Raw genomic sequence first — 23,527 nt, 5'->3', positions numbered from 1 at the left:
AAGAAAATTTTACATGATCCTGCAACCATGCACACACTATTACTTATTAAAAAAAAGCATATGACCAAAGTCAGTAGAAAAAAATAATACTTTCTCACTACAATCCTGAAACAAGGAAAAGTGATTGACAAGGAGAGTTCAGAATTATTTGAGGGACAAAACACCAGGCAGCTTTACTGAGAAAGTCAGTATTGAATTCAATGTTACTTTCTGAAGTTGTACTCCTATACAAAGCTAAACAACAAAACATTTTGCAGATATCTTTTTATTCAGCCTTTATTCAACCTCTTTATTTTAATTATTCATTTTATTTTATACTTGGCAGTGAAGATTTCAATAAACTGCATGGAACTTACTAACAATTAAATACAGTGTCAAAAAAGACATCTGTAACATTATATTGGAAAACATACGTTCAATTTGCAATTTATTTTCTTAGCTCACTGTGATCTGGCTTTGTTAGAGTTTTTTTGTTTTACAACTTGTACAAATGGGATTCACAATATGCAGCAACTCAATTAATTTTCAAATATTTAATAAGCACCAGAGAAATATACATATTTCTCTGTGAAAAAAAAAAAAAGCTGTTTAAGCACTAGCATTCAACTCTTTTCTTCTTGACTGTAGCTCAAAGGTTCTCTTCCATTCTCATCTGCTTTCCTTATAAAACCCATGGCCATTTATTTTTCAACTGTGAAATGTGTCTCCAATTTTCTGTGTATCTTTCCTGAAAATACATTCCCTAATTAGATGACAGAATACCAAAAAGTTATAAAATCCACATAGGTATCTAGGATTGCAGTTCATCAGATCTTCTTTTCCCAGTAATGTGAAAAAAGGAGTCAGAGCTCAGCTCAGAAATGTATTCAAGAATTTATATTCCAAAAACATCACTTAGGCCTTTTGCAGAGGGAGATTTATCAGTCTACAAAAGTGAAGTTTAATTTGGGCATATCTTATTAGTTGCCCAAATCATCCTTCAATACTGAAAGTCCTATTTTTGAGTCTTAGAATGGGGAAACTCTGGGCTTCTTGGGTTTTATTTTTCAACATCTCAGATTTTGCTGAAGTCAGTTGATGTTTACAGTGCTTCCCAAGTGTTTGCCTATGGGATTTGGTAGTGGCAGTCAAAAGAAAAAACATGTAGAAATCACAATGTTTTGGAATTACAGCACTTCCAGACAATGCCCTTTATTCTGTAGCACTGCTGTTTGATCACCAGCTATAAAATCATACTTGAGAGAGAACAAATAAGCAATCCAAAGCACTGAATATTTTTGCTCAGGCAGTTAAGATATTTTTAAAGGGATGGGTTAATCTTTGAAACTTTGGTTCTAAGCACATTGTATCAGCAGAACACACATGTTGGCACTAAAGAATCAATGAGAAGCATACTCAATTTGCTGCTCCACTAAAAACCATGGCTGTTCCTTGTAGACAGTGGCTCTAAGACCAATGTTTCTAGTCACTTAGTTTCTTATGTTTCCTCACTAACATTAAACAAAGCAGTAATTCTCTGCCAGTATTTGATAAGGCATTTCCATCTGTACATAAAATAGATTTTTGACATCACAGTGGACATATTTTCTTTCTGTTCCTTCTTGCTGCCCACCATGACACTATTCTATATATTGGTGGGTAGAATTTTCAGGACACTCCTCCACAACATTGACTGAAATCAGCACTGTAAGTTCCTGGTGTTTGACTATAGGATCACATCACTGTCGACAAGTTGAAATAAATAGGAAACTCAGGCTAAACACATTAGCAAGCAGAGCCTTCACTGACCATCTTGGCAGAAGTCAGCCCCAGAGACAGGCTTATTCCCCCACATTTATATTAAAATTAGATTAAACAACTCATCAGCACTATGTTACATTTAAGAATATGTAGATGGCACTGTGTGTCACATAGGATTTCACAAGCTGCTTCCTCTCCCATGAAAAAGACCATGGGGCTGGATCCTTCCTGTCTAGCATACTAGGCTATTTTTAAATTATCACCCCTTGAAATTAATGAAAAACAGAAAACTCACATTTACCTGTCTGCTATTAGAAAGTTAATCATGGGCTCATTTTGGCACATAAATCATATCTTTCATGAGGCTTATTTTAAATTACAGCTTCTTAAATCTCCTAAGTATATGTAGTAGACCTAGGCTCCCTGGACTGGATTATGTCTTGCATTAAGTCCCATTTATAATTTCCAGACAGGAAGAGTTAAATTAGATAAAGATTATATTTATCCTTTAGGACAAAGAAACAGCAGGCTAGCTCTACACTCAATTACATGTATACAAAGAGTGTCTCTGTGATACTTCATAATTATATGGGAGTCAACCCATGTATACTATAATCCATTGTCAAAAAGTCTAGTCTCACTATCAGAAGTGAAAATTAAAAGCAGGAATAAACAACACAAACACCTTTTAAAGTTCTTTATCTTGTAGTATAGAAAGACTAATATGTATTATACAATAATGCATATTGCTATTCAGACAAGGTAATACCAATCTATGATGGTGCTGCAATATTCCTAGGCAGCCACCATGCTAATTTTTACCTCCAATCATCCTTTGAGAGATTAGATAAAATATTAATCTCTTCATCATCTTGCAAAAGACGATATGCCGCACTAACATGGTGATTTTCAAGCACAGACCGGTCATTATACAGAATGGCTGAGTCTGACCTAGCATTTAAAAGAAAACACAGGAAAGATTGTTTTTTCTCTGTCTAAAGAGACTCAGAAGTTTTTTTCCCTTTAATCAGCTACAGCAATTAAATCTATAGAACAGATATGAGCATTTTAAAAGTTCTTGTAACACTATGTTAATTGCTGTTACTCAGTAAAAGAAATCTAAAGAACATTGCAAAATCTATTTCGCCACATGAGACTCACCTAACTTCCTTGTTACAAACTTGAAAACAAGTGCTGAAAACAAGTGCGAGATATGTAAACTTAGACTAGAACCATGAGTCTTTTTCCTAGCTCTTATGGATGTCTCTATGATATTAAAGTCTGACTGAACCCAAGTAAGCAATTGCAAGATGTGACCCAATACTCTTTCCAGAACAGCAAACTGGCTGTAAGCAAGATATAACTCAACTGATTTCTGACATCTATGTGCTAGACTATGCTGTCTGGAAAAGCAACTGCCAGTGGGACAGAGTAGGACCAAAGGTACTTCATGCCTGATTTTAAGCCCTGGAGCAGAGATCTGTGACTGATGAATGGATAAACTGGTCTGAAGACAAAGAAGTTAACAGCAACAGAGGGTGAATATGTTTTGTTACAGTTCTCACTCATATCTGCTTCACAGAAAGCAGGATATATTTTTATCCTCTGACACCTGACACCATCTGATGTTCAATGTTAGAAAAATTAAATTACGACAATCCTTCCTTGAATATTATATATATATATATATATATATATATATATATATATATATATATATATAAATATATATTATATACTTGAGTATTTGGAAAGTATAGCAGATCCCTAATTCCTGTATGCATGAAGTTGTAAGAAGAGTAGTGTAGCTTCACCCAGAATAGAGACAGAGACTTCTTTCTACATTCACAGTCTTTACTGTGTGTACGTGTGCTTTATCCTGGAAACCATCATTGATGCACAGCATGATTCAGCTAAAATACTACAGACATCTATTTTAATTACAGACATGTAATCTAATTTAATTACAATGCATATTAAAAATGCCCAAGTGTGCATTGTCAGCCAAGGACATTTAGACATTCTGGCATTTCTACCAGTACACTCCTACTGTCAAAATGATACACGGACATTGGATGTCCAATTATCACTGAAACGAGAGACTTCATAATCTTTGCACACTTCTGAAATTTGCTGCCATCTTCATCTTATTTTCCTCTCTTCCACCAACCCAAAAGCTTTATAAAATACACAGGTACAGTCTAGTTTGTGATCAGTTAATTATGCTCTAGCAATTTATGATGCTTTAAAAAGTATTTCCCTGATTAGGCAGTGGTAAGCATATCCCCTTGCTGCAGGTGTGGTTTTCCACTAAAGTGAAAATATTATGTATAGTGTTCATGTTCACTGATGAATGCAACAAACATGGTTGAATGCCAATATTGTTTGAATCCTCAAATTCAACTAGGAGAAAAAATGGTAAAATTACAGTATCTCCTTCAAAACTTTATCTTTGTCAAAATACATCACTCTGTACAGCCTTTTGTCTGTGAAAACTTTACATGGAAATATTTTTGGAACTTTCTTTTTCCTGGTTATTAATATGAAACAATGTTCTGGAATTTAGAATACATGCATTCCATTGTGAATGTTTGAACAATAGAAAACTAAATGTAACCTGAGAAAGTTAACTTTCTCCCGTAACACTTGAAAACAGAAGTTCCTGCACTTTTCTAAGGTGGCTGTGCTGTTATTCTCCAGAGATTTTCCCCTCTATTTCCTGACCCTTCATCATGATGTACAGTTGCCTCACCTTGTCTGGATGTGAAAATTGTTGGTGGTTCCAGTGTGTTCATAGTCATGTATGGCAGCTGCAAATATCATAGCGAAGATCTCCAGCTCTGTCAGCCAGTGCTGAAAAGAGATTAGAGTACAATCAGGTAAGTTGTCTTTTTCTCAGGCTTTTGTCTTCTAAGGTAAGTTATTTATCCTTTGTTAACAGTCAGTGTTGCATGTCATCACCTTTCCCCTGAAGTCTGCCAGCTGTTTTAAAGCAAACTTCTCTGGTTGATACATAAAAGTCAAACCAGTGTTCATCCTGGACCTTCATCTAAATAAATTGAAGTTCAGCAAAATTGTTTCAGGAGCTAATAAGGTTTAAGGCAGAGCAAGGGGAACTGTGCCCTTCTGAAAGAGCAATGTTTCAAGAAGAGAAGATAACCTCAAGAGATTTACATCTTGTTATTTATTTATAATTAAAAAAAAACACTTCAAAAAAGCCCTTAAGTTTGTGGAATTTTTCCTAATTCCCTAGTCAAAGGCTTATTTTACAATGCTTAAGTCACTTTTGCCTTAGATTTATAAATTATTCAGGTGGTTTTAATAATTTTTATCTGAGTCAAATTATTTTATTGTCTTGTTTTCCACTGAAAAGGTGGAAAAGGAGTCAGAGGTTTTAGATACTGTAGATGCTGTAAATATTTGTATGAAATGCTAAAATGTATTGCATTTAGAAAAAGCCTTTACCACAGTGACTGCCAAATACTTTTGTAACACCTCACTGTCAACTTGCAAATGTTTTAACAGGCATTCATATACAAACTGCCTTTTAATTCAAGGCCCAGCAAAGGCACTAAGGCATCCAAAATCTATTCTAGACATCTCCTAGAGCTCAGAGGCCACCACTAGCATGTTAAGCATGTGCAAAAAAGCAGAGGTAACAGTGGGACTCTGCACACAACAACCTGTCTAGATCTTTATCTGTGTTTCACAGTCATCTCTGCATAATCAGTGAAGAATGGAGCAAGTCTCACTATTAAAGATCCCCTTACATTAAAGATGTAGTTTGAAAAAATAATTTGCACAATGGTACTGACCATAATCAAGACAGCTCTTGGGTTTGGGTTGTTTATTTTTTTGGGTTTTTTTTTTTTTTTTTTTTTTGTTTTTTGGTTTTTTTAATAGCAAGAAAGAGAGGATAGTGAGGAGTGCAAGAAATTATCAGAAAAAAACTTCACTGTTTTCTCATATCTACACAACAGATCCAGGATATGACTGGAGAGCACTGATGGTGGACAAGTCTGTTCAATTTTGTTTCCAGGTGTGACATCAAGGAATGATTTCCAAATGATTAAGAACATTAATTCAACTTTCAAGCAGCAACTTCTAGGAACTGCAATGGGGGAAAAAATGGAACTAAGATTTCCAGGCTACATGTCTAGATCTGGACTTTCATTGCCCACAGGGGTCTACCATTTCCCAAAAGGAGAGACTGCAAATGATAGGAAAAAATCAGGGCACAGGTGGTCAGAAACAGCCAGATCAAGTATGCATTATGCTTGCAGAACTCATTCAAGACACATTCAGCTAGTCCAACAGATCCACTTCAGACTTCTGGACAGCATCTGATGATTTCCACCCTAACAAGATCTCATCACCCAAGTCTTAAAGCATCACTGATGCAATGAGCCTTAGTGTTTGAAGTTTCCTACCTTGTCTCTTAAGGCACATACAGGGAAAATGCTGACTGGCATACCTTACCAAAGCATCACTTGTTGAACAATTTTGGGTAAGGTAGGTTTTCAAATAGGGTGAAGTAGTTCTTATTATTAGCAGTATCTTGTATTAGCGGTATTAAGTATCATAACAGCATTCCAAGAAGATCACCCAGAATAAAACTAGAATTAACAGCTGTTAATTGTTGGTAATAAATAAAGCAGTGAAAGTAGAACAAAGTCAAAATAAGCTTGTGAGTAACACAAGGGAAGTAGCTTGGAACCTCTTAGTCCCTTTTTTCCTGCCACAACCTTGCAAGACAAAGCAAATAAGACAGCAAAAAGCCTGCAGAGAATGGATGTAATCTCCATCAGAGTGCTGACTTTACATTTCACTGCTTTGTGATAGATAGATTTCATCATAGAAACAGAAAGCTAATTTTTAAAGAACAAAGCCATCAAGAACAGGAGGACAGTGTCACAAAAGATGAAAAGACCAAGGAAATGCAAATGGTTTTGATTTCTAAAGGGTTAACAAAACCAATCCACAATAAAACCTTATCAAACTTTCTGTGACGGTAGTAGGTCAGAAATGGTGAAGGGTACAAGGCATGAAATACCAAGTACTCACTTCCAGAATGAAAAAAAGGGCAAGGGAGCATAATTGACTTTCAAAAATATACTATAAATCTGAAGTATTAGCTACGAGGGTGGCTCATTTGCATGCAAACAAAAGGATTGATGAATATAGAAAGAAGAAGGAAGAAGAAAAAGCAGTGTATCCAAATCTCACCCAAAAAAAAGGATGCATTTCCAAGAAATTGCTACAATGTAGGTAATTAACCAGTTTGTTTCTCAAGAGTTTATTAACTTTTATTCCATAGCAGGTATTATTTTCAAATCTTATGATGATCTGCTAATTAATCAAAATAGGCTAGTGGAGAAGATTATCTCACTTCTCTTTAGTACTAAAAGATGTGACAGAAGTCCTGCATTTTCAGTTTTTCAAGTCTTCTGCAGGAAATAGCCTCCTGTAATTCTTGTCAGTAACAGAGAAAGAAGTCATAAGCTTTACAGTTTTCCCATCATTGTCTCGGTTAAAAAAGAAATCGTGGTATTTCTAAACAGTAATAAAGATTAATCAGAAAACAATACCAAAGAAAGTAATAATCAGAACTGAATAACAGAGTTTAATAAAGGAAGGAATTAAATGAGCAACAAGTGTGTCAGCTCTTGGAAGTTGTTCCTGCAAATCATGCTTCTATGCCAATCCTCTGAGATAAAGTCCTGGGGTGACTTTTATGATGCTGAATTATATCCCTATTCATCTATCTAGCCCAGAAATAAGTTTTGCACCTTTAAGACTGGTTCTGAGAGTAAAGGGAGGAGAGAAGAAGCGTGCAGTTTGTTTTCAGACACTGCACTCACTCCTCCACATTCCTTCTCCTGGATTGTGTTGCCTGTGGATGGACAGACAGTGGGACAGAGCTCTCCTTTGTTTTCAGTTAGTTTTCAGCTAGCTGTGGCAGAGAAGTTCCCTGGACTGTGGGATTTTTTTTTTCTTTTCTTTTTTACCTGCTCTGGTCTGAAAACCAAGAAGAGCACTGGCAGCTCACACCTGAGGCCCATTGGGGCTGGGCCTGGGCCCCTGGCACTTCCAGCGCAAGAGGGACTGATAAAGAGACTGAGTAAGCTGAGCTACAACCCACAAAGGGGACTTCCTGAGTTTGTCATCTCTTTGGAGTGGCGAGAAGTTTTATTTTTCAATATTGTTCTTTTTTTTTTTTTTGTGCTGGTGAATGCTTAGCCTGTTAAATAAACATTTTTTTTTTCCACTTTTCTCCAAGGAAATCTATTCCCAAACCAGTTGGGGAAGGGGCCGCTTGAATTTGCTTTCTAGAGGAAACCCCTTTGGAGGTTTTCTCCCAAATTTGCCCTAAACCAGGACAGATAAATATCAGATTAATTCCAAATTCTCTTTCAACATTTTGTCTATGAGAGAGCCAAAAACTTTGTAGTTCATACAGCTGTCTCCCACAGCGTACTCCCTGTCTCCCACAGCATACTCCTGGAAAAGCTGACAGCCCACAGCTTGGACAGGAGCACTCTTTGCTGGGTTAGGAGCTGGCTTGGATGGCCAGGCCCAAAGAGTGGTGGTGAACAGTGCTGCATCCAGCTGGCAGCCAGTCACCAGTGGTGTCCCTCAGGGGTCCATGCTGGGGCCATACTGTTCAGTATTTTTATTGATGACATTGATGAGGGGATTGAGTCTTTCATTAGTAAATTTGCAGATGACACTAAGCTGTGTGATCTGTTGGAAGGTAGGATGGCTCTGCAGAGAGAGCTGGAACAGTTGGATGGATGGGCAGAGTCTAACAAGATGAAGTTTAATAAGTCCAAGTGCCAAGTCCTGCATTTTGGCCACAATAACCCCCTGCAGCGTTATAGGCTGGGGATGGTGTGGCTGGACGGTGCCCAGGCAGAAAGGGACCTGCGGGTATTTGTCAACAGCTGACTAAACATGAGCCATCAATGTGCCCTGGTGGCCAAGAAGGCCAATGGTATTCTGGCCTGTATCAGGAATAGTGTGGCCAGCAGGAGCAGGGAGTTCATTCTCCCCCTGTATTCGGCACTGGTGAGGCCGCACCTTGAGTGCTGTGCCCAGTTCTGGGCCCTTCAGTTTAGGAAGGACATTGAGACGCTTGAGCATGTCCAGAAGAGGGCAACAAGGCTGGTGAGGGGCTTGGAACACAAGCCCTATGAAGAACAACTGAGGGAGCTGGGGTTGTTTAGCCTGGAGAAAAGGAGACTCAGGGGTGACCTTATCACTCTCTAGTCAGGTGAGGGTTGGTCTCTTTCTTCAGGCAGCAACTGACAGAATGAGAGGACACAGTCTCAAGCTGCATCAAGTGAAATATAGGTTAATATTAGGAAAAAGTCTTTCACAGAAAGAGTGATAAAGTACTGGAATGGTCTACCCGGGGAGGTGGTAGAGTCACCATCCCTGGATGTGTTAAAAAAAGACTGGATGTGGCACTCAGTGCCATGGTTTAGTTGAGGTGCCAGGGAATGGATTGGACTCCATGATCTTGAAGGTCTCTTCCAACCTTGTGATTCTGTGATTCTGTAAACTATAACAAATTAACTCCAAAGCATCATCCTGAGGGAAAAAAATAACAGGAAAGCTGATTAAATTTTATGAAAGGTGAGGGAAAGAAGATTTAATTGAAAAGAAATTAAAAAAAAAAAAAAGAGAGATGAAACAAAACTCTTCAGAGATTTCATAAATAACAAGGAACATGACAAAGGCAAATGAACCATGTGAAGACAAACCAGAAACATGTTTTTTACTTTTAAGATTAGGACAAATTTTAACTATATGTACTATTTAAATGTGAAAAAAAACCAATTTTCCACATTACGATTAAGTAGTTAGTTTTTTAAAAATGAGGGGTTAATTTTTAAAAATGAGGGTTTTTTTCCTATTTTTGTATATAATTTTTTCACAAGTGGTCTTCATCCCATTGTTGAAGAATTAAAGCAATGGCCCTAACATATTTCTCAAACCAAAATCTGGTGTTCCAACATGTCCAAGTTACTTACATAAATATTGTAGAAGTGATGAACTAAAGAACTATACATACTACAGTAATGATTAGATAATTATGTGAGCAAATCCTGGAAAGAGGAAAATGCACCCTATGTTTTTTACTGTGTGTGAACACACGATGCATGTAAGAAGCTAGCCCTGCTGTGAGCAGGACATTAGGACTGATGACTTCTCATTTTCAAACTACATTAATCTGTGCACTTTGAGATTGGTTGTATAGTTCAGGGAAGGTGAGGTGAAAACGAAGAAAGAAAAAAACCTAAAACCTAAGTTTAAAAAAACATTAAAAAAAGAAAAGCAAAGATGAAATGTCACAGTGCTGTGAGTTTGTGGAGCAGTTTCCTGTTGTGCTATATTTGATCCTAAACCAAATTAGAGATATGATTTGGGTGTGGTAATGATTAGTGCTTGGGAATATTCTTGGGAAGCAGAAGACACTCCTCTAAACCATACCTCCATCATACTGGTCTGCATGGGCTACTGTGTATGTAGCTAATTGCAGTAAGAATACATGGGCCATGGGCTCAGTTCAGGCACTGACTAAAGTGCAAGCATATACATATGCTTGCAAGCACACACTCTAGTTCCTATTTTCTAGATGGAAGTCTGGTATGTGTACATTCTCTGACCTCTGCACATATTTATGCATATTGCACAGATTCACTTCTGCAAAGGATAATAAAAAATGTTTTTATAAATATATTAATGGCAAAAGGAGGGGGGCAAGGAAAACCTCTGTTCTTTATTAGACCTGGTGGGGAATACAGTTACCAAAGGTGAGGAAAACTGAGGTACTTAACACCTTCTTTGCCTTAATCTTCACCAATAAGATAGGTCATCCTCAGGACAACTGGCCTTCTGAGCTAATAGACAGGGACACAGAGCAGAATAGATCCCCTGTAATCCACAAGGAAGCTGTTAGTGAACTGATGAGCCACCTCCATGCTCACAAGTCTGTGCGACCAGGTGGGATCCATCCTAGAGTGATGAGGGAGCTGGCAGAAGAGCTCATCATCTCCATCTTTTATCATGAGTCTTGGTTAACCAGAGAGGTCCCAGATGAGTGGAAGCTAGCCAGTGTGATGCCCATTCATAAGAAGGGCCAAAAGGAGGATCCAGGGAACTACAGGCCTGTCAGCCTGACCTCAATGCCTGGCCCAGTTATGGAATTAATCATCTTGAGGGTGATCACATGGCATGAACAAGACAGCCTAGGGATCAGACCCAGCCAGCAGGAATTTAGGAGGTGAGGGTCCTACCTAACCAACCTGATCTCCTTTTATGACCAGGTGACGTGCCTGGTGGATATGGGGAAAGCTCCATGGCTTGGACAGGTGCACTTTTTGCTGGCTTAAGAACTGGCTGAATGGCCAGGCCCAGAGAGTGGTGATGAATGGTGTTGCATCCAGTGGGTGGTCAGTCACTAGTGGTGTCCCTCAGGGATCTGTGCATGGGCCCAGTCCTGTTTAATATCTTTACTGATGATCTGGATGAAGGAATCGAGTCTACCATTTAGCAAATCTGCTTATGACACCAAACTGGGTGTGAATATCAATCTGCTGGAGAGTAGGAGAGATCTGCAGATCAACCTGCACAGGATGGACCGATGGGCTGAATCCACCAATATAAAGTTTAATAAGACCAAATGTCGGGTCCTGCACTTTGGTCACAACCACCCCCTGCAGCACTACAGGCTGGGGACAGTGTGGCTGGACAGAGGCTGATTTGAAAGAGACCTTGGGAGTACTGAATGGCAGCAGCCAGAACATGAACCAGCAGTGTGCCCACCAAGAAGGCCAATAGCATCCTGGCCTGTATCAGAAATAATGAAGACAGCCACATTAAGGAACTGATTCTTTTTCTGTATTCAAGACTGGTGAGGTCATACCTTGAGTACTGTGTTCTGGGCCTCTCAGTTTAGGAAGGATGTTGAGATGCTGGAGCATGTCCAGAGAAATGCAACAAGGCTGGTGAAGGGTCTGGAACACAAGTCCTATGAGGGGTAGCTGGGGCAGCTGGGGTTGTTAGGCCTGAAGGAAAGGAGGCTCGGGGGAGAGACCTTATCACTCTCTACAACTCTCTCAACGGCAGTAAGCAGGTGGGGGTTGGTCTCTTTTCCAAGGCAACTAGCTGCAGGACAAGAGCAGTCTTAAGCTGCACCAGTGGAGGTGTAGGTTGGATATTAGGAAAAAGTTCTCCACAGAAAGAGTCATTGGGCATTAAAATGGGTTGCCAAGGGAGATTTTGGAGTCACCATCCCTGAAGGTGCTTAAGAAAAGACTGGATGCAGCACTTAGTGCCATGGTCTAGTTGATATGGTAGTGTTAGGTCATAGGTTAGACTTGATGATCTCAAAGGTCTTTTCCAATCTGGTTGATTCTATTATTCCAGATCACCTTTTCCTCTGAAACAGAGGTTGGTTTAGTTTGGTTTTGGAGGGGTTCTTTTGGGTTTGGTTTTTTATTTATTTTTTCCTCTCTCTCAGAGGAAAAAAGTCCAAATTTCTCCATTGCTTACTCATGTATTTTCATGTCCTTCTATTTCTCTCTTTTTAAACACTTTCCTTGCTTTATTGCACTCAGAGACAGCATAGGAAATCCCATTCAGCACTGGTGCATCACAGGCTAGAATGAAATAGAAGTCATTCACTCACATCTGAATTGTTGCTAAATGACTAAGAGATCAAGAAGCATCAAGATGGAAAAAAAAGGTAGTTCTGAACTACTAGGATGGTCAACTATATTTGGGCAGTGTTGTAATCCAGTAATCTTTTGGAGCATTACATTTCCTCACCACTAGAATACAATTCACATTACTCAACATTGCGCCTGTTCCTACTGACCACAGCTTGCAGTGCATTTTCAGTAACTAATGGTCCTAAAAGCAACAGTGACAAATTTAGTATCTCACAGGCGGTTTTGAGTAGGTAACTGTATTAGGTGCAATTCTGACCTAAGTCCTTTTTACTTCAGGCACAATCAGAAGCAAGTGATACAACTTCCATCAGGATCAGTCTGTCTAAATCAGCTCTTGAGACAGATAGCACCTAACTCCTTCCAAATCTGCTTCTGATAAACAGCAGCATTTACTGCTCTATTTGCAGTGTGACTGCAAATCACAAGTGCATTCTACATTCAACACAGGAAACTTGACATGTTAACAGGAGGTTGTGGAGTGTGTGACTCCTCAAGGAAGATCATTCAGTTCTGGTTTCAGAATTGAAAGCAACACCTGTGTGGCAATCAAGGAACTGTAGAAATGCAGATCATATACAGAAAACATAGTTCCCAAGTGTGAGCAACTCTACAGTTGTTGAAACTAGCCTAAAACACATAGCAAGTGCTGCACTATGCCTTGTTAGCTTGTACCTCTCTGTCCTATACTCCATCACCCAGTAGACACTAGTGGCAGCATTTTTTTTGGGTTTGTTATTGAGCTGCACAGAAAAAGGTATCATCAGCATACAAATATCAGCACAAGTGTCGCCAACAGACAATTTTTATAGTGACGTTTCATAGCTGATCAAAGGTGCTCTATCGTGGCCTGGGGTCCCGGGGGTCCGTCCGGCCCCCCGAGCAGCAGCCACCATAGGTGTCCAGGATAGCACTGTGCTGATGAGGCACAGCCTGTCTGGGCCCTCTGGCTAGATCCTAACTGCAGGCTACTTTAGCGGGCAATTGTGAAGTGATTTCAGCTCTGTGCTCGCAAAGTGCCTCGGCAGACGCAGGGATGGAGAGAGGTGAAGGCTGTGTGGAGTTCTGCAGATATGTCTTTATTGGCAGCTTCTGCAAAGGGTTCCAGTGACAGCTCTTCCCCTGAACTGGGCAAAGGTGAGGGTTTAAGTAGGCTACTGGTGGACTGGAAATCATCCAATGGCTGGGGTCGAGGAGAATAAGACCTATAGCCTTACAGAGAGATAACAGGGGTCTGAGTGTGGAAGAGGGGCAGCTCTGGTCCACTCATCATGACTCTGCATTTCTTATCTTAGGCTAGTGACCGCCATGGAGGCCTTTCAGGGCCTCTGACTGCTACAGTGCTCATTGCATGAGAAAGAGTGTTAGAATTTGGTTGGGCTGAGGCACATGGTTTTTCCTTACTTTTTTTTTTTTCAACAGTTCCAGATACAGAGTTTGTAACAACTGGGGAGTGTTCAAGAAGGCCTGAGTGCAGTAAGAGCCTCAACATCTGCTGACCTGGGTTTATGTGTCTGCTCTGCAATACAAAGACTCCATGACCCTGTAACTGCACACTGGTTAGTGAAAGGACCTCTGAGAAATTAAGTGCAATAGAACAGAATTACATGTATTCAAGTACCAGCTACAAACAGAATGGCTATGGTATAACAGGAGATAATTGCTAAATATTTAACAGATTAACCTCCCCTTCACTGTCACCTTTGCCTCTATACTTCTGCCAATGCAAGAGCAAGGGCAAATTAGATGCATGGAAAAAAGTGAAGCAAATAATGTGTGGAAAAGATCTGCTCCACAGAATCAGACTAAAGGTAATTTAATTCCTTTTTCTGGCTGCAGCAGTAACCAGGAGAAAGAAGAATAGATCCTTTGAACTTTCCCTGCTATTTATTCTCCCCAGCCGTGTAGGCAGCAATTTTCTGAGCCTCCAGCTAAATCCAAACTGCAATGGAATCACTTCACTCTGGAATCTGTCTTCCTTCAATTTCTCTAGTCCATCCTCAAATGTATTTCTGTTGTTTGTCTTGAGAGCCACTGTGGGAACTACGTTTTTTTTAAGCCCTCTGTCCATTCCTGGCATTGTTGTCAGACTTCAGCTGTCTATAGGTTTCTGTGCAAGCCAATCCAGATATTTTTGCTGTAGAGAAGTGGATGAAGATCAGCATTTCCAGATCCCAGCACTTGTTATGCTCAAAAAAGTGGAATGAATTATCATTTGGATGTACTGTCTCCCTACCTTAAGTTAAGAAGAAAGCTTAGACAATACAAGTCTTTAAATTAGGTGAAATGAATTCCAGTAAATGTGTGTTGGCAGATTCACACAGAAGATCTGTGGCAGAGTGATAAATCAAGCTTGGGTTTCTCATTCATCCTCTCATTCATCCTAACATAACTTTTAAAAGAGTTATCAACAACTTCACTTACCCTCTGTTCCTAAATAATCCAAAGTCTTTACCTTTATTAGTCCAGCCATATCAAAGTAAGTGTGTCTAGAGTGTAAACAGGTTCAAGTGTGGATAATCATTATCTCATTAATAAGCAGAAACTCTTGTAAACTCACTATATATTCAGGATGCCAAGTCTTTTACTTACCACAGTGCCTGTCTTGAAAAGGAGGTAATGGACTGTCTGTGAGACATCTGCAGCATGCATTAGGTTGTGATAAGGATTTTTGTGTTTACTGTAGCCAACCTCCAGAGCTTCAACAAAAGACACCAAGGCAGATATGGGAATCTAAATAAAGCAGCACAGATTTAAAGAAAGAAAGAAAAAAAAAACACCCCAAAAAACCATCACCAAACAAACAAAAAAAACCAAAAAACCAAACCCCCCCCCCACCCCACCCCCCCAGCTTTAATGGCTAGCATTCAGACAGGAGTATTTTGATAACAGGTTGTGGCAGCATCTCTCTGGCCACAGAGAGCAACGCACAACTTTCCCAGGCATTGTCCTGGGGAAGGCTGTGAGAAGATCAGAGAAAAGAATGAGAAACAATTCTGATCTTCACTTGCTGCACCTGTTGTTGTCAACATGTGGAAAGTGTTACGGAGATTAGTTTACCAAAGGGTGGTTTCTTAATTGGCCAGTGGTGATGGTGTTTGGATTGCAGGACCAATTCGGTCCACCTGTATCGTGACTGTCTGCAAGGGCGATCGGTTTCTTAATAAATATAGTATAATAAAAGTGATTGGTCAGCCTTCTGAGAAGCATGGAGTCAATGCTAATTATCACCCCTTTGGGGGTGCCATGTTATGACAATAGGTTCTCAAAGAGTCATCTGTACTTTACAGACAAACAAAATGCTAGAACATTTGAAATAGTCACTCGAGAGAGAATGAATTCAGGTTACTACTTCAAATTGGTTTTTCCATCCATAATTACATTACATGTGAATTCTTCTCACAAATAAATACACAGAAATAAGTATACTATGAAATGTTGTCTGTAGCCCACTTAGAGTATGAAAAGTAACAGCAACCACTGGATTGATTGCCATGGAGAAATATTTCCAAATAGATTGAGAGCAACTACCTGTTATCTTCATGATTCACTGGAATATATCTCTGCTTTACTATTCACATTTAAGATTTTCTAATGAAACACATGATATAGCAAATCTTAAATAGTCTAAAAGGACTATAATTTATCAGACCTCTGGGTTTTCACAGCAAAATACAGCCTGCCCATCCTATGGGATTGCCATGTTTTTCTGACTTCAAGAGTAACTGCCATTACCTGACAAAATGCAATTCAGGGGATTTCTAGAAAGGAGACTATGCAGGTGGTAACGTATGTAACTGACAACATGGGTTCTCCAGTTTCATCTGCTCAGACAGGAAATACATTAAATGCGAAGGTTTCCATATAAGAGATCACTGCTCCTCTTAGGTACATATAAACAGAGGATGCAGTTCTAAGCAGACATCTTGATGTCTCATCAAGCATACACAGTTCCTGAAAAATTATGGTATCTAGGCATCTGTAAACTCTTTCCAGTTGAAGTGAGTGGGAAACCCTGGGAAATGGAAATGTCAACAGTGGAAGGGATGACAGAGTATCTGCGTGGGGTGAGTGGTCAAGAACTGGATGGCAATGTTTCCTCTTCAAAGTTGGAGGAAACCTCTGTAACAATTACAAAAATTATAGAATGGTTTGGGCTGGAAGGGACTTTTAAAAGTCACCTAGTCAACCTACTCTGCAATGAACAGGGACATGTTCAACTAGACCAGGTTTCTCAGAGTCCAATCTGATCTTGAATGCTTCCAGGGATGGGGCACCACGTCTCTGGGCAACATTTTCCAATGTTTCACCACTCTCACAGTAAGAAAATCTTCCTTATATCTAGTTTAAATCTATCCTATTTTAGTTTAAAATCATTAGCCCTTGTCCTACTGCAACAGGCCCTGCTAAAAAGTTTTACCCCATTTTTCTTATAGGTCCCCTTCAAGTACCAGAAGGCTGCAATAAACAATCCACATAATCTTCTCTTCTCCAGGCTTAAAAACATTATCTCTGTTGGCCTTTCCTCACAGGAAAGGTGCTCCAGCCCTCTGATAATTTCTGTGGCCCTTCTCTACAATGGCTCCAATAGTCCATGTCTTTCCTGTGCTGAGACCTCCAAACTGGATGATCTGGATGCAGTACAACAAATGGGGTCTTATGAGAGCAGAGTTGAGAGTAGAATCACCTCCTTTGACCTGCTGGCCAATCTAATTGGAATGAATTTGAATTTGTTTTCATATTCTCCTGTTCTCTTTTTTGCCTGCATGCTTGAGGGTCCTATGAAGCTCAGGAAAATGACATCATCATTCTGAGAGGAGCAAATGCAGTATTTTAGGTGGATTTCATTTGGAACCCCACTTAGTTCATGGTATGTCATAGCAATTGACAGTACTACTTAAATCACATCTGGTTTTGCTTATTAGGGAAAGTGCAATGTTCACAAATTCTTCAAAGATCCCTAAAATTGCATTTTTAATTGAAAAAAGCAGGATGAGAGGGAAGTTGAAAAAAATTTAAGGTGAATGAAGATAGCCATCTTCTAACTACTGACCTTGAAATGGTTAATCAGATCATAGCGTGTGAGAAGTTCATAGAAAATGAATTTCAGTGCATGATCCCCACTGGCATCATTTAGTGCAAATACATCAAAGGACCACTTGTCTACATTCTGCAAGAGGAGGTAGAAAAGACAGTTAACATGGTCATTTTTTTTACCATGATCATTCCGTTTCTTCACTTTCTCTACAATTTGAGAATTCCAGTAGTGATATAAAGGTATTATTTATTTTTCAATAAATTCTTCATAATCAATTTAACTAATGAATAAGTATCAGTATACTTATTAGTACTGTGTGACTTCTGTTTAAGAAACTTCCATTAAGAACACATATGCTGTTTGTTTATTCTAAACATGGCAATTCTCTACACTGGAATTTAACCACCAAAAGATGAATCCTAAAAGACAAAAATCCTGATTTGCTTTAGTACCTGAGACATTGAGATGGTCCTCTTTGGGCTGATGTGATATATTAAATGCTAACAATTATATAAAATTCCAACCTTTGTAACAGAAGAATAAATATCTAATTCCATTTGAGAAAGTTACAGTCAGCTGTAAATTACATACTAGTGTTTCAGGCTGGTCAGTCAAGAGATCAAGGAGGGAAGTTCACTTCTCAGCTCCTACATCTAAAGTTTAAGGTCTAACCTTCTTGCAGAAGTTTGAGTTTGAATCTCAAATGTTAGGGAAGGCTGTGGGAGGTGACAGCATTCATTATCTAGCAAGAGATGAAGAGAAACACTAATTCTTTCTAAATGCTCAGTTTCATAGCTTTCTGTCTCTTCTTAACCTTGGGGACTTGATATATAAGTCAACAATAAAATTCAGGGATAGATGTTATTCTGCTCAAAATTACTGGAAGGCACGACATTTTTGTAGCCAGAGATAAGCAGAAGTCTATACTGCAGACATTGTAAGTTACTACGGGTTCTGTGTTCATTACCTGTATATTTGCTAGCCTAGAAAATATTCCTGTCATGGCATGGGCATCAGAAAAGGCTGAAAAAATAAATTCTAAACCATGTAACTCCTTCAGCAGTAATTAATGTGAAGTTCCGTCTCTAGCACTAGACTGATGAACAGCAGATCATCACAGCATACTCTGTAAACATGTCTCTATGAATGGTTTGTATAGCCACTATTCAAATGAAAGACAAGGCTGATTGTCCTTTTATGGCAACCAGTCCTATATCTTCACACCCATGTCATACAGAAAGGTAACAGATTACTGCAGTAGAAAAATTAGTATAAAATATATATATATAGAGAGATGCTTTGCACTCAAAAAAAAAAAAAGCCAAACTTCTCATGCACTGAAAATGTCAGACAGATTATACATCTAGAACTTACACTGCTACAGCCTCAATTTTTTTGCAGAAGCTGCGATATTTCATTCTTTTTAAAACCAACCTCTGTCACAAAGCTGTGGTTCCCCAGCTTTGGGTTATTAAGTGCAGATGTCCTCTTGACAGCAGCAAAAATGAGAATTTGTCGTTAAAAAATAAGCTTGTTTTGACTTCATTTCATCTCAGTCCTTATCCTTATTAGCATGACTCTGAGGAGAATGTTGATTATGGCTGAAGATCTGTGTGTGGTACACTTCTACATCCTTTTGCATGCTTAAGTCATCAAGTCATTTTACAGAGCACACTAAGCAGTCAGGTTATTGTAATAGTTTTTTAATTGACCTTACTGGACTGAAGCAAGCAACAAAATACAACATTTTCAATGGAGGAGATGGAACTGAGAAATTTCAGATGAAATATGTTTTTTAAGACAGAAGACTTCACAGAATATAGTAAGTTGGACAGGACCCACAAGGATCATCAAGTCCACATCCCCAAGAATCACACCATGTGCCTGACAGCATCGTCCAAATGCTTCTTGAACTCCATCAGGCTTGGTGCTGTGACCACTTTGCTAGGGAGATTGTTTTGACTTCTTCAAAGTAACTCCCATTTCAACCAAATCAGAACAGGCAAAGACATGTTCTCAAAACAGTTTTGGAAAAAAAATATTCTAAAGTGCACAGTGACCAGATAGATTCTATTTCACTCTGAGCAAAATTAGTCAATGACTTTGTTGTTATTGGTTTGTTTTAACTTATTCTAACATGATCACTTCTTTTTACAACCTAATCATTTGAAAACATAGAAAAAAGGGAGGAATTCTATAAGGCTTAAGTCAGTTGAGAGTAGGTAATGAGTCTTCAACTGTCTTTTTACTGCTGAGGAACTCATTATAGTATCATTATAGATATCATTATGGTACCATTATAGATATCTTCTCTCATAAGCTACTATGGAGTGTAGCTGCAGAAGAACAAAGAATTTATATTCCATTTCAGAAGTGAAGCTAGCACTAGTCAACATACAGTTGGAAAAAGGTGTGGGTGGATACTTCGATTCTGTATATGAAGGGCATGTTTGATCATTCTTCTTGCAATTCCTCCACATTTTTTGATGAGTTCTACTATTCAAAATGAAAAGGACAGCCTAACTGCAAATCTTGCCAGTGTGGAGAAATGTTGCAAGATGTCTTAATGAGTTTTATACTTAATACCCCTGTGTATTGGTCCACTATATGACCTTTTTTTACCATGGAGTGGAGTGGTTGAACCATGTGGAACATGTAATCTGCAAAGCTGCTGTGTAGGCAGCTAGTTGCCAACTTCTGTTTGTAGTCTTGACAATTCCTGCCTAAGTCAAGAATCTTGCAATTGGCCCATGGATTGAAGCACTGTTTATTTTTCAGACTACTTCTGACCAACTGTTTTCACTCTGAAACCTCAAAACTCACAGAAAGGTCCATTTTCATAAACTGATTGTCACTTTGAAGACCTGAAGATGAACAATGCAAGAAATTCCCTTCTCTCACAGCAACAGATCCTTTCCCTTCTCCATCTCTCCCATCTGTGTTTTCTTTCTTCTTTGTGAAATGTTGTGAGCGATTCCTAAATCTTCATTTTATTCACTATATTGCAACCTTCGCAACCTGAAAATGACCACAGTCTTGAACTTCATTCTTTCTTTTATTGAAAGGATAATCCCTTAGGCCAGTTAAATGATTAATGTATATGAACTAACTGAATGTCAGAGAGAAAAAAAGACCAAGTACCCCCCTTATCATGTCAAATATCACAGTATTATTTTGATGCTTTGTATAGACCCCCCTTCAACACCTTTTTATTGGGATTACCTTTAGCACACGAATTACAGCTGGTGGGTAGCTCAAGCCGACCATATTTGAAGTACGCCTATACATTCTACCAAGATGAAATAGATAAAGCAACACATAAATAGAATTAAATGAAACAAAGCAAATAATCAACAAAACTCATAAAACAACAGACTGTTACAGGAGTCTTCATTTAGCTCAGAAAACTCTAACTGGAATATGGACCTTTTTCCCTTCCATTTTGTTCCTAACTTGCCCAATATTCTTGATACTATTCTTATTGTATAGCTTAATTTGAGATTATACACTCCCCAGTATCTCATGGCTTGGTTACTGAGCTGAACATGACAAAGAATTTACCAGTACCAAGTCTTCATCAGATGGAAAGGCTACACTCACCTAAACAAAATGATCCCTATTTTCCATTGCACATAACTATAACTGACCTTTCAGTTCCCTTAGTTCTTGCTGGCCCACATGCAAGCTAATTCTGAGTGTACTTCAGAAATCATTTGTATGAAATTAATCAACTCCAGTGTGATACAGCTGTTACTTTTGTCTGCATGTTTTCAAGATTAGTATAAAACCTTTTTGGTGTTTGCCATGAGTGTGTGTTTCAGGGAGTGAGAGAAAAAGAACAAGGCAATAATCAACATCTGTAACCATATTAAACAAAGTATGTAATGTACCAGACTTTAATCTTGATTGTAAAGTATATTTTAAACAGATTATAAAGTATGTACAAGTTTTTGAAGTTGTTTTCAGGACTCACTGTGTTTAATAGGATTTGGTAAATGCAGAAACTCTATCATAGCTAGAATGTCTTTCCACAGGTCACCCTTTTTTTTGCCCTAAAGCACTGTAGGACTAAAAGGAGATGGTGGAAAGTTCTCTTCTCCCATCTGAAATGATCCTTTGCAAAGTCTTCCTTCACTGCTATTTTCCTTTGTCATTTTCTGCACTCAGACTTGAAAAAAGTCATTCACCTTTGGAGACTTATATTCACCCATTCCCACATCACAGAATCTCTTATCCCTTCCTTTCTCTAGTCTGAAGCTCCATAGCATTCTCTTAAGAGACAATTGAGGCAGAACCCCTTTCCCTTAGCTCAGGCGAGTCACAACCCTCCTCCAGTGCCATATTATATCTGAACACTTCCTTCTTTGGGTCACAGTGATCCAGGTAAGTTGGAAAACAGCCCACTGAACCAGCTTTCTGCATTTACTTCCTTGTTAAGGAAATCTCTCACAGAATGAGGGTTAATTCACAAGTAGGCTGTCAAACCTTGGAGAAATCTGTCCCAAGGAGAAATTAGAGGTTTAGTCTTACTGCAGTTTGCTGCCACTCTTAACACATGTACAGTAACTTTGGTGTACAGATAAAAATATTTGCTATAGTCATGACAAAGGAGTCTTCTGTGAGTCTGTGTGGATTGTGGTCCCCTGTCTGATGTACATAACCTCCTGCACAGAGGGCTGTTAGGCTGTCACTGCAATTCTGATGAGCAGTGAAAGGTGCTCTGCTCTTCCACTCCTGACTTGAATTTTGCTGTTATAAAATTAAGCCAGAGATCTGAGAGCTGCTGTCCTTCAGGCTGCCCAAAGAATGCTGACAGTTTCACATGTGCCAGCCCTCCTCCTGACTTAAACAAAGAAGGTCAGTGAAGAGTGGTTACTTGACAAGAAAAGCTAAGAGTAGAAGTGAGTCCAAATTGAAATGAATAAATGTTTTAAAGGGTTAAAAAAGTAAAATCAGTTTTAGCAGCAGGTTGTGATGTAGATCACAAGAGGGAAGGCTGAGAGGACTGAATGGCTTTTTTCAAATCCTCTCTGAGCTCCAAAATTTTCACATGAGTTTTGATCTATAGTTAGCTCCAGTAATAATATGGTAAAGGACTTTGTTCTGTATCTTAGAACTTCTTCATAAGAAATACTAGACCATGGAAGTAAATGGAAGCAAGGGAGAGTTTGATCTGTCCAAATTTTAAATGCTGTCACTCCTGACCAAGGACTATGCAGAAGTGCATATTGTCTGTCAAAATTATACCGAGGGTGCTATTACATCTGTACTACAGTAAGAACAGAGGAGTAGGTGCTGTTTTAGTTTACTTAATCCCAGGTTTTTAGGTGTTACCCAGATCTGTGTAGAAACATTAACAGAAACACATTAAAGTGTTCTTCATTCAGCAGTCTTCCACTAGTCCTCTGAAGTCTTCTGGCTTAAGGTACTCTTCTCCACCTCCTGTCATTGTGTCATCACATATTATAGGTGAAATCTGCAGTACCTGGGCAGACAGTAGAACAAAGTAATTTCATGACACTTTACCTTTCCACAAATATCCCAGCTTGCACTGCATGGACGATACTCCTGAACTGGGGTTTTTCCTCAGTCCTTTTGAACATCATTCCCATTTGCCGTGTGAAGGTAGAAGCCAACCAGTCACGGACCTCTGAGGGCACAGAGTCAGACTGGATATCACTGAGTTCATCTTCTGTGTCCAGTAAACGCCTGGAAGGATAAGGAAACAGAAGAGTAAACAGAGTTCCTTAGAGAGGACTACAACATTATTAAAAAAGAAGAAGTGAGTATATATATATATATATATATATATATATATATATATATATAAAATATATATATATTATATATATGTGAGTACATATATTCTAATTCAAGCAGCTGTTAAAAGTCTTTGATTCATCAGCCCTAATAAAACACACTAGTACAAGTCTTCAACTGTTTGTTTATTCTCTTATGTACTTACATTTCAGATTGTGGAACTCACTACTAGGCTGAGAAACAAGAAGTATCA

General features: G+C 38.8%; 1 protein-coding gene across 1 annotated transcript in view; it reads right to left on the bottom strand.

Annotated features, from left to right (window-relative positions):
- PDE1C (phosphodiesterase 1C) overlaps positions 1–23,141 on the bottom strand; it is a 113,861-nt gene extending 90,720 nt beyond the window's left edge. Inside the window, 6 exon segments of the mRNA XM_053959357.1 lie at positions 2,563–2,691; positions 4,493–4,593; positions 15,069–15,209; positions 17,530–17,646; positions 20,737–20,803; positions 23,041–23,141. Of these exon segments, the coding sequence (XP_053815332.1) occupies positions 2,563–2,691; positions 4,493–4,593; positions 15,069–15,209; positions 17,530–17,646; positions 20,737–20,803; positions 23,041–23,126 (641 nt within the window). The 5' untranslated portion in view covers positions 23,127–23,141.
- Between the last annotated feature and the right edge of the window lie 386 nt (positions 23,142–23,527).

Source organism: Vidua chalybeata, chromosome 1, assembly GCF_026979565.1.
Source record: "Vidua chalybeata isolate OUT-0048 chromosome 1, bVidCha1 merged haplotype, whole genome shotgun sequence".
Taxonomy (NCBI): Eukaryota; Metazoa; Chordata; class Aves; order Passeriformes; family Viduidae; genus Vidua; species Vidua chalybeata.
Note: the sequence above shows the minus strand (reverse complement) of the source record. Positions and strands in the feature narration are given on the sequence as shown.